The sequence below is a fragment of the Pelobates fuscus genome, chromosome 6, assembly GCF_036172605.1.
Source record: "Pelobates fuscus isolate aPelFus1 chromosome 6, aPelFus1.pri, whole genome shotgun sequence".
Classification (NCBI taxonomy): domain Eukaryota; kingdom Metazoa; phylum Chordata; class Amphibia; order Anura; family Pelobatidae; genus Pelobates; species Pelobates fuscus.
Genome location: NC_086322.1, coordinates 221,392,412 through 221,404,532, shown reverse-complemented (window position 1 = coordinate 221,404,532; position 12,121 = coordinate 221,392,412). Strand labels below are relative to the sequence as shown.

Here is a 12,121-nt window from a genome sequence, read left to right as displayed (position 1 = left end):
TGGCTTTCAGGGAGACAGCCACTAGAGGCTGGATTAACTCTGCAGTGTAAACATAGCAGTTTCAAATGAGCACAATCTGTTAAAAAACAACAACATTTTGAATGATTTATCTGAAATAAATCCCTTAGACTTTAATAATGATTATTGAGATAAATAATTTTACTGACAGATCATGATCATTTGAAAGAAGTATCACTAAAAATTAAACTGAGGCCATACCATTTGTATTGAATGTATCCAATAACACATTAACACTAAGTTAATATTGCAAAACCAATGCTAAAGAACAAAAGAGAAATGTCCTTGTCAAACAGAAGTTATAGGATGTATGTTCCAAGATTTGCTTGAACAGTCTCATTGGAGCCAAGGACATTTTAATATATACATTTTTGATATTCACACAGCTACACAACCACACAACCTTGAACAGCTAGTATTTATGTAAGTATTCTTGACATGTCAGAAATGGAAAACAAAATTGTTCTGAAGTTTCAGCTACATAACTACAGAGAAATCAAATGAAAACAAAGTACATTGAGATGATATCTATCTATCTATCTATCTATCTATCTGTCTGTCTGTCTATCTATCTGTCTGTCTATCTATCTATCTGTCTGTTTGTCTGTCTATATATCTATCTGTCTATCTATCCATCTATCTGTTTATCTATCTATCTGTCTATCTATCTATCCGTCTGTCTATCCATCTATCTATCTATCCGTCTGTCTATCTATCTATCTATCCATCTATCTGTCTGTCTATCTATCTATCTATCCATCTATCTGTCTGTCTATCCATCTATCTATCTATATGTCTATCCATCTATCTATCTCTCTCTCTCTCTCTCTCTCTCTCTATCTATCTATCTGTCTATCATCTGTCTGCCTGTCTATCTATTTATTTATCATCTGTCTGTATGTTTGTCTATGTGTCTCTCTCTCTCTCTCTCTCTCTCTCTCTATCTATCTATCTATCTATCCTCTGCTCAGGTTTAAGAGCTCCATGCACAGTCTGTCCCTCCATAGTCTATTTATCCTGACTACCTTAGCTGATAGGCCAATTGCAAATGGGATTCTTGTTATTATTATTTTAATTTTCAATCATTTTTTCCACAGTTAATATGCCCATATTGTGTGTATTGATCAGCATGCTAACCTCTTTGAGAATAGATTACATTTTTCCAACAAACCCCTAAACGGATTACAGGTCATTTTGCAACCTGACATCCCTGTTTAATGTTTTGCTTTCTACTGCTTATTTCATACCTAATCGTCTATACTCGCTATAACCTTTGTCTTTATTATCTTGTCTTACCAATGCTTATATTGTACAACTTATTGCTACCTCAAAATAAAAAAGCACTGCCCCTTTTCTCAAATTAAGAACAAATAATATTGGACCAATTACTTGGTCAAATCATGCCCCTATTATCATGGTATTGAAAAATTATTATTAAAATTATTATTATTGAATGTAAAACTAGATGAAGATGGCGACTGAATGAATATCTAATACAATCTGAATCAAATGTTAAACATCTGTATGATAAAGCACAGAGGGCTTTAGAGTCTAATGATAATGGGGAGGTTTGTGATATCACACTATGTGCCACCTTTAAGTGTATAATGCGAGGACATTGAATTAAACTGGGTTCTTTAAATAAAAGGAAGGAGGGGAAACTCTTCAACAGTTATATATTGCTCTAGTCAATTTAGAAACTCGGCATAAGTTAAATTTAAACAAACAGCTTGAAAGAGAAATACTACGACTTAGAGAAAAAATAAAGGAAAATTACTGGATAATATTTATAATAGTATTCTTAAATTAAAACAAATATGGTACTGCAATAACAATAAAGTAGGCAAAATCTTAACTAATAAACTTAAACATACATGAAAGACTGAGATGATAAAAAATATAATTGAGGAAAATAAGATCTATTTATCTTCTCAAAAAATTTATAATATCTAATGGACGGTATAGTAGCTTTCAATATAATTTAAAAACAAATAATGCATTGATTCAGTATAAAATCTCCTTTCTTTCTAAATTTAAACTAAGTAAAATAATAAACTATGAATTAATGAAACTAAATCAACCAATATCTGATATAGAGGTTAGGGAAGCAATAGAAGGCTTGAAACCTAAAAATAAAATAAAAAAAAATAGCACCAGGCCTAGGTGGCTTTACAGCCATCTTCTATCAAAAATCTGATCTGATTATTCCTTTATTAACAAGCGTTTTTCCGCCAGTTTCCCGAGATGGACCAACTACCAGTAGAACTCCTTCAGGCCTCTATATATTCAATATTGAAGGAGGGAAAAGACCTATTGAATGCAGCCAGTTATAGACAAGTATCGCTTCTAACTCTTGGTATTAAAATATATTCTAAGATCCTTGCTAACAAACTTAAGTAAATCATTCCTAATTTGGTACATCAGGATCAATCAGGCTTCGCTGGGGGCAGATTCGCATCAGATAACATCAGGAAAATCTTGAGCCTCATCCCTGGGGCTGAGTCAAGCCATGTCAAAAGATTCAATACCACATCTTGTCAATATACTTGAAGAATTTAGTAACTATTCAAATTACAATATAAATATAAGTAAAACACAAAAGTTAACTATTGGCTTGACCACTTAAGAAAATTTCTACCTTTATAAATTTAGTTGGAATCAGCCATCCATAGAATTGTTGGGCGTAAATATAACATCCGACTTTGAGGAAGTAATTAGAACTTTTTAAGGAATAGTTGAGTTGGTTCGGGACTATCTAATTCCTAAAGTTCTATATCTTCTATGATCAATTCGTCTAGGAGTTAAGGATCATATATTGTTTCAGTTTCAAAAGTCAATCTCTGGACTTGTGTGGGAAAATAAGAGACCAAAAATAGTTGGCAGGGGTGGAAATAACTACCCAGACATACAGACTCTACACGATGCCTGCATGTTAGCCCATTTCTTAGCTGGGATAAAAGAACAGGCTCAATTCCTACATGATTAGAGATAGAACAACAGATGGCCAATTCTGATTTTTGAGTGTTTTTTGTTAGACAATCAATATCGACAAAAACAAATAAATGATAACCCGGTGATTAGAGATATGCTAATTACGGCAAAAATTATCAAAAGAAAATGTAAAATACAAAAGGGCTTACCCATATTTCTCGCATTACAGTCTCTGGAATTAGACATGGTCAATATTGACTTGTCCTCGTGGATCAGATGTGGGAGCATTCTAATATCAATCAAATCTTATTGCAGTAACTAAAATATTAATTTTCAAAAACTACAAAACACATATATAATATCTGCAAAAGAAATTTTTAATTATCTTAGTAAAACATGTTCTTACCACTAAACGAATAATTGAACACAATGATTTTATTGACCTTTTAGAATCTTCTCAACCAACTAAGAAAGTTTCAATTGTTCCGTTCTTTGGCTCTGCTGCAAAGCCTTGAAATATTTTAGAAGGAGCAGCCTCTATTGAAGTGGAAAATGTATCTTTTTTTTTTTTTTGACAATCCCTTTATTAGTTTTTTGCAAGAGGTGAGAAAAGGAACAGTGGTTATACAGAAGTACAAGTAGTTTAAAACAATCAAGTGTGCTGGACATGCCTGTTGTATTGCCACCTTGTGTAAGTAGCTTGCTTCTGAACAATGGAGGGCTAGGTATATAATCCCGAGAAGAGGTCTACATTGAGCAACCGGGCTTCTGGACTGTTCCCATTGTGCTATCCGCCATTATTGTTGTTATTCGTGCGTTGACGTGCATTTATAAAGTGGGAATATAGAACAAAATCGGAAACCAATTAACTATTTTATACTTATGTTGTTTGGCAAAGTGTAAATCCCCCTAGCTCCTCTGAATAATGTATTCATTGCTTGTAAGTGTAAGTCACATTTTGAGATTACTTACTTGATCCTTACAGACAAAACCTGAATAAATCCTATCAAAGACCAACAGTGCTTTAGGAAAAGAACACACAAAAAGCTTATAAGATTTACAGCAATAAACCTACCCCTGGGCTATATCTCTCCCTATGTCAATGTTTCTAATTCAGTATCTCTGTCACGGTTACCAACATCTGTTGAATTTTTAGACAATCTAGAAGACACATTTTTACTTTCTGACCTTCCCATAAAATGTGATACCCATGTTTATTGTTGCTCTCATTGCTGTGACAATGTTCTGTGAACTCATAGTATATTAGCCCATAGCAACATACATTTTTAAAAAATTGGGCTGCAAACCTGACCCACATGCTTATTTTTTAACCCCTTATGGATGGAGGCAATTATCCAACTTCTCAACCAAAATAAAACCTAGAATTTTACTAGATTTACGTATAGATCAAGTGAAAAGTGACGGACGGAAGGGAACAAAAATCTATATGTATATATTGATATACATTTATTAAATAGATATAAATGTAGATTTATTACTACTCCTCCTTTCTCCCCTTTATTGGTTACCTTTTCTCACTTAATCTTTGAACCAAATGTACATAAATATTGATATCATGTATATTTTGCAAACACTTATTGGACCTTTTTTTTTACACCCTTTTGGTTCATCGGATTCATTTTCCCAAATAGAGGGAATGAATAGAGGGATGTAGATTCTTTTCTGGATGATGAAATTCTGACAAGACGAATCACCACATCCACGAAATTCTGCTGTCCCAAAAAATACTAATAGTCTAATCACTATTAATATTATGATTATTATGATTGCTTTAACAAATACCAAAAATGATATCAGTCTCATGACTTCATAATATAAAGAGATTTGTTGAACCCCTTGTTGCCTGGATACCCGGTGCGATAAATGCTATAGTAGTATCAGTTTGGGTTTCCTCTCACTAAAAAAGGGAACAGATAAACTAATGGATATGGCTGTCTTCACCAGTTCATTTGGTAAATGCCCATTTATTTGTAAAACAGAATATACTTACAGGAGCAATATAGATTTATTGTGAAACCGTGCGCTGTTATGGGTACTTTGTGACCTCAAAGCTAAAAAAAAAAAAAAAACTATCAGAGCTAAATGTTTTGGTGTATTCTTCTGATATATTGATAACTGATTTTCTTTTCTTTTTTTTTTTCAATCAAGTTTTATTGAGCGGTAAGATAGTTTAACAAGCAGGGATAAAAAACAGTAAGCATATATGTGTACACAAAGCAAATTGTGTTGTTCATACAGGCTGGGCGCTCATTTTATTTTTTAAAGTAATACATGAAAGTTAACATGTTACATGTCAACAGATGCAAAATATTTACAAGCTATATCAAGTTTTGGTCAGTGGTGGAAGTGGCAAAGGCTACTCCTCAACGGGTATATGATTGACTTTCAAACTTTGCCAATAACCATAGGATGACGATGTGGTTGATAACTTTTCTTGTCCCTTTTCCAAATAATTACTAAGGTTCAATCGCTTTGCCGTTCATTTTCTCAGCACAGGTGCAGCAGTGAACAGCAGTGAGAGTCTCCCACCGTCCTCGTCTGTCAACGATATCTCCTCCATGTCCACCGACCAGACTTTGGCATCCGACACTGACAGCAGCCTAGAAGCTTCTGCTGGACCCCTTGGTTGTTGCAGGTGACTAGCCGCCTGCCTGCGAAACCCTACCTTCTTCAGAAGATAATTCGATTGGAAAAAAATAAAATAAAATGAGTATATAGATATTTGCTAAGAAGTGAAAGAAAGCTCAAATCCCCCTTTAGCTTGCCTCTCTTAAAGAGTAATGTCATGCAGCTAAGCTCAAGTGTATATTTAACTTATAGTTGCTCTGCTTTGGTCTTTTTCCTCTGATTATGCTTACTGCAAGAAACAAGCACACAAAAAAAAGGTTATTTCACAAATCTCGTTGCATACATTATAAGATTAATGGCTGTTGAAACCAGCAAATTCAGACTTTTTTTCCCCATTTTGACACGGTGTGAAGTAGCCATTGAGATGTACGCGTTTCCTTGTGGGCGATTGCGTGTACTGTATTTTACTATCAAACTGACTTGTTTGTTTGATGATACATCTTTCCCTATAGAGGGATGTAGATAAACATACACATGTACATTGGATGTATACATGCAAGCATATATGTATATTATTAAAACCACAACTGTACAGTAGACTTGCTACATAGAACAGTTATATATAGTAATAAGGGACCTGTTTTGTGTTAGATACATACATACCGCTGTAATATAATGCTAGTAAGTTGTTAAGTTCATACATTTGTCAAATTGTGATAAAAAAAGAGTTTTTATCAAAGACAATATTGAAGAGCTGTTCTGGAATCGTTACTAGCGGAAGCATGATAACTTAGGAATATCAAAGTCATACAGTAAACAAAATCTACACCAACTCTCAATACAGTTCTTCACGGCAACATCTGTCTAATAGCTATTTATTTTTTTACATGCACAATACTTTTTTTATTTCAGACCAGATGTGCTGTTTTAAACCAGCAGTTGAAAGAAATGAAACCTGTGCACAACTGTATATTTTAATTTTTTTTTTCAGTTATTTAGGGCATTGTGATAATCTTAGAAACATATTTGGGGCAAGATAGAATTCTTCTTATTTTTTCTTTGTGTTTCTTTTTTGTTCTACAAGTTGTGCCTGACCCCACGCATTTTACACTAAGCTGAGAATCTTTCGGTTCTATGACACACAACAAGACATCAAGACACATTGAGTAGTTCTTGTTTATTTGTAAATTATAAGCCATTTTATGAAACTTTATGTTATAAGGGCTTTTAAGAAACTAGACAAGTCGTTTTTAGGGGTGAGATATTCAGAAGGAATATATTGTTCGGGTATGAATAACAGTAAGCATGTATTGCGAGACAAAATAATTTCTCACACTTTAACTTGTGTATCATGCATCAGGGATGAATTTTATCATTGTGTTTTACGTTTCAACCCTCAGGACTAGCAGTTGGGAGTGTTATTCTTTTCACTGACTTGTCATATTTTTTATTTTTGTCACTTTTGAGTGAGTGATTAGATACCCACATTGTAAAAATCAGCTGGCATATTCTATCTGACTAATTGGCATGGTGAGTCAGAGAGTATTGTTTAAAATACTACACAATACACAAATGCAGGTCTTTATTACCTGCATACAGCGCCATGGTTTATGTTTGCTGCAAGAAATAAGTGGATGGGATTTTGGTCTTACTTCTTTCTTCCAAACTTTGTCACACAAATATTAGTCGTTTTTTTTTATTTTATTTGTCAGAGAGGATTGGTTCTGTTTAATTTGTGCCTAGGTACACCAATCTGGCCCTGTGCAAATGCACTACCTGTTCTTCATCTGAATGTTATCATTAGATGTCATTTTGATCAGTGTAGTCAAAGAGAGAGTTTTGCTTTTTCTATCATACTTTATAGCGATGTTATTCAGTTGGAATCCTGCATGTGGCCATCACAGTTTTCTGTACAAGACTTGTCGTTACGTAACTGATTACGTAATTGATATAACTGATATAATACTATGCAGGTGAACAACACTGCTTTGGCAACTCCAGATGTTGTGAAAATACTTCCCATAATCCCTTGCAAGCTGTAGCTATGGGTCACGGAGCTGTGGAGATTTGCCGACCTAGGCTCAACGCCAATGCGTGATGGATAAACTGTGAAATTAATCTCACTAGCTGATTGGTTTTACAATACAAACACAGGAACAAACAACCTAACATTACATCTTGCCTTCTCAGAACACATCAAAGTACTATGAATACTTGATACAAATGGCCGAACAAATTGATGTGAGCTTGTTGCTGAAATTGCTAGTTAGTATGTACATAATAATGAAGTCAACTTAAAAATTGTAGACACATAGACAATCCAGAAAGTTTAAAACAATCCATAATAATCAACAATTCATAACATAAGTCATTGACAGCTCATTGGCTTTACACCTGTCTTTACACCACTCAATAACAGGCACAATTAGACAGTGTCTAATCTCTGTGCTAAGAAGCACATGCTCATGAGTTATCTATATGGATGCATTGCGAAATACTGTAGAAAAGAGTACATGCTAAATACTGCGTGGATTCTGACTACAGTGTGACATTTCTACACAGTGGGGAATTATTTATCTGTTCCGTGTTCTTGATTAATTTTTATATCGTACAAACATAAGAAATTGCTACTGCATGTGTTTTATTTCTCCTGTATGAAATAGCTTGAGGTAACAGTTCAGTAAGGTAAAACAACATTAGCAGAAAAAAAGCAATATTATAAAGCAATGTGACAAGAGAATCTTTGTACTAATATATTGTACAATATTGTTTTATTTTTTTTTCTTTCAAGTTAAAGTAAATAGTTTGAAATTAAAAACGTCATAACACGAAAGGGTTCTATTAGATCTAAAAATCTTACTATGAAATATTTGGATTGTAGTACATTTGGACTCATGTTGCACCAGCATACAAACAAGAAGAGCAGGAATGTGGGTAGACAAAAAAATAGAACTCAAAAAGACTTAAAATGGCTTGCCAATAGTGGTGAATTAGTTGTGAATTTGACTGATGTTTACACACACATTGTACCACAACAACGCATGTTGCTCATTATTCCTACAATGTCCCTTATGTATTTTATGTGCGGCAATGTGTGGTGCTGTACGCATGCATACGCAGTGCATATACACTGCAAGGCTTATTCTAAGATACATGCTGTGTATATTTTATTTTAGGAAAATAACTAACTTTATAATTAACTAATTGGTCGTGCGAAAATTTCACCGGCTTTCAGCTTTCCAGGAAAATGTATAAAAAAAAGTGTTTTGTAAAATTAAGGGATGACCATCTTCAAGTACAAACTTGGGCCAGTATTTGCGTAACAGAGAACCATTGTCTAGCTAGGAACCATTGTCTGGTGGCAGGTGTTGCCATCCGACTTCCCTATTGCTCACCCCATCCATTTGTCACTATGAGTATTGCAGTGGGAGGGTGCTGAATTTTGTTGTAAAATGTGAGATTCTAAAAAAAGAATGTATCATTGGTTTAATGTGCATTATGTTTGTATAGTGTAAGGACTTATAAAGTGCCTCTAGGGCAGCATTCACTTGAAATCTTTAAATTTCATGTATTGTTTCCTACTGATTTAAGTAATGTCTTAGATTGCTGGTAACGTTAGAATTAGAGAGAAAATAATGAACTGTAAAGTAGCAGTATCTTTTTTTTATTGTTAAAAATGCCACATGCAGAGGCCATGAACATCCGTAGTCTCATTAGTCTCTTGCTGTTCATGTTCTATTTTATATATAGGACAGTTTAATACACAAACACTCTTTAAAGGAAAACTGTCACTTATTTTAGATCACTTTTCATTCTGATACTTTGTTTTCTTTTAAATGTATATTAAATATAAAAAAAAAAAACACTATAGTGTCAGGAATACAAACATGTATTCCTGACACTATAGTGTTTACCTAACTGTTTATGTCCCCAGCCCCCTTAGATCACATGGGAAAGGTGTTTACTATTTTGTTTTCCCCACACCTTGCCGTTCTCACAGCAACTTATCCTGCCTCCATGGCTGAAATCATCAATCTTGATGATCTCAGCCAATCCAATGGTTTCCCATAGGAAAGCATTGGGAGGCTACAGCAAATGCACGGCAAAACACCACGCTGCACCAATTAGTATCTCCTCATAGAGATGCATTAAGCGTGGAGACACTGAACGCCAGTGCAGCACTGGACTAGGAAGTATTTCTAGAGGCTGTCTGAGTGATTGCCACTAGAGGTGTTACTAATCACTGGCTTGTCTCTGAAAAGGCAGCGTTTGCAGTGCTAACATTGCATGAACAGGCTATAGACACCAGAAACATTACTTTAAGGTGTAGTGGTATAATATAATGTCCCTTTAAGAAAATTACATTATAATCCAGTGCAATGCAGGTACAACCAAGGCACATGTTGCTATTGCCCTATGCTTCCTCCTGCCCAGTGGTAATGCCTCCTCTGTGAAAATGTATAATGCAAATTGTGACTAACATGTGACAGGAAGTAACATTTCACCGTCAAGTGTCCTGTTAAGAGTAAACGTTATATATATACAACAAGAGATTTTACAGCAAGACTTTTCTACATTCAATGAATACATTGATTTTAATATAATAAAATGCATTATCTTTATTCTAATTGGAATAGTGCTGGCCTTTCATAGAAACGTGCTGTGGGTTAGTTACTCAAACCCATGGCATTGCAGATATAGTTCTAAAATTAGTTGAAACAATCTTAGTGAGTTCACTACTTATTTGGGGACTTTTACTTCCTCTCCCTGTTGTTTTTGCCTTTGTTTGTCTTATATATTTCCTAGTAAGTAATCAAAATTGCATTTTCTTATCGGTATTATGTTAGTGAGTATAGAGAAATTAATCTTAAACATAAAGCTCACATACGTGTAATTGGAAGTTAATGTGTGCTTTAAAATAATAAGGCAATAAAAAAGGACTGGAGTAATGTAAGCATCCGTCAAAATAAGAGATGAAAACACATAAACAGGAAGTACTGAAAGAGAACAATCCAAGCAACAAATGTTCCAGCTATACTAACCTCCTGTTTTAGTCCATACATTCTTAATATTTCTATTGTCAAAGAACAGTTAATAACATTGTTATTCGGGAAGTCTTTGCACCATAAACACAACAGCTCAATGTATTGATTTTGTTGCAAAGAGTCTTAGAGCCATTCCTTAGTTTTATGTCTGAAGAGTAGAAAGTTCTCATTGATCAAGGTTAACCATCCCGAACGAGCCCCCAAGTTTGTTGGAACATTTTCTCTGTGATTATACCTTCTCCCCTTGTGCCATGGACTTTAGATTTTGCCAGCTGAAGCTCTCCGTACAAGGCCTTGGGGAACCCAATGAAACAGACACTAACATACGAGATGAAGTTTCAAAAGCATACCTTAGTTTAGAAAAAACATTTATATACACTAGGGGCATTCCTGGGTGTAAGCCATAATTGGCAATAGAAAACAAAGACATAAAGTACAACGGAAGTGTGAGATACCTTGTGCTAGCTTCATGTTGTATGTTTGAGCACAAGCATCTTGCGGAAGTGTTCAGAACTGATTATTTTTTAACTGAAAGAATCTGGTCAAATGGACTCAAACTCAGTACAGCAAGGGTTCTTCAACGACACAAGTAGCAAGAAGGATTTTTAACCCTTCAATCTTTATCTCGTATGTTAGTGTCTGTTTCATTGAGTACCCCAATGACTTGTGTGGAGAGCTTCGACTGGCGAGAATCTAAAGTCCATGGCATAAGGGGAGAAGGTGTGTTCTCCAACAATGGCAAACTATCAAACCGTTTGGGAGCAGTTATACTAAATCCAGAGCTCTCCCCAGCATCTATAGCCTCCCCCTCTCCAGTCACATTGATAAAACAGAATTTACAATTTTGTCCAACCTGGATGACGATGATTGGCTGGGAAGACCGGGAAGATGTTAGCCCAGCACCCACCAGTCTCTCACTGCCATTCAAGTTGGATAATAAAACATAGTTTTTCATTTTATTGAAGATTGAACAAGTAACAAGTGTTCTATAAATCATTATGTCATTGTTGCATATAGACATGTATATTTATACTATAGACATAACTCATGGTAGTTTGCTAGTGATTTCCTCTCTCTATTATTAATTGTCCCGGTAGTAAAGAAGGGCTAATTATGCTATTAACCTCTTAGGGAACAAATGTTAGTTTTCCATCATCTCAATCTGGTCTTGTAAAATCTTTTGCCAACATGGAATTTCCTTGTTATTTGGCATTTTTGACTCTGTAATCATTTATTCGGTGGGTCATTCCATTTTGGATTAGGATTCATGAAAAAAATATTGTTCAGAGTGCAGAGATCATCATTGATCCTTAATGGGTTAATTCATTTGTTAACAAGGAAGCCTTGCCTGGAATAATAGAATAGCACACAGGACTTATGACCAGTACATGTGTATAGCATAATTTTTTTTTTATATGTCATGTCAATCAAAAAAATAGGCATTGTATACTGCATAATAGCTTGATAATGGAAGGTTAAAGGCATTGTAGCAGATGTGGCAAGAATTTATATTATTGACGGCAAATTATACAGTGGGG

General features: G+C 34.7%; 1 protein-coding gene across 5 annotated transcripts in view; it reads left to right on the top strand.

Moving 5' to 3' along the window:
- Nucleotides 1-9,516, top strand: part of MAPK10 (mitogen-activated protein kinase 10) — a 267,785-nt gene extending 258,269 nt beyond the window's left edge. For 4 of the 5 annotated variants that reach the window (XM_063458770.1, XM_063458771.1, XM_063458768.1 and 1 more), the window contains 2 exons: nucleotides 5,467-8,468; nucleotides 8,533-9,516. In XM_063458770.1, coding sequence (XP_063314840.1) covers nucleotides 5,467-5,609 — 143 coding nt within the window. In that variant the 3' untranslated portion in view covers nucleotides 5,610-8,468; nucleotides 8,533-9,516. Of the gene's footprint in view, nucleotides 1-5,461; nucleotides 8,469-8,532 lie in introns of those variants that run through there. The other variant, XM_063458773.1, reaches the window with a different exon arrangement.
- Nucleotides 9,517-12,121: the final 2,605 nt, after the last annotated feature.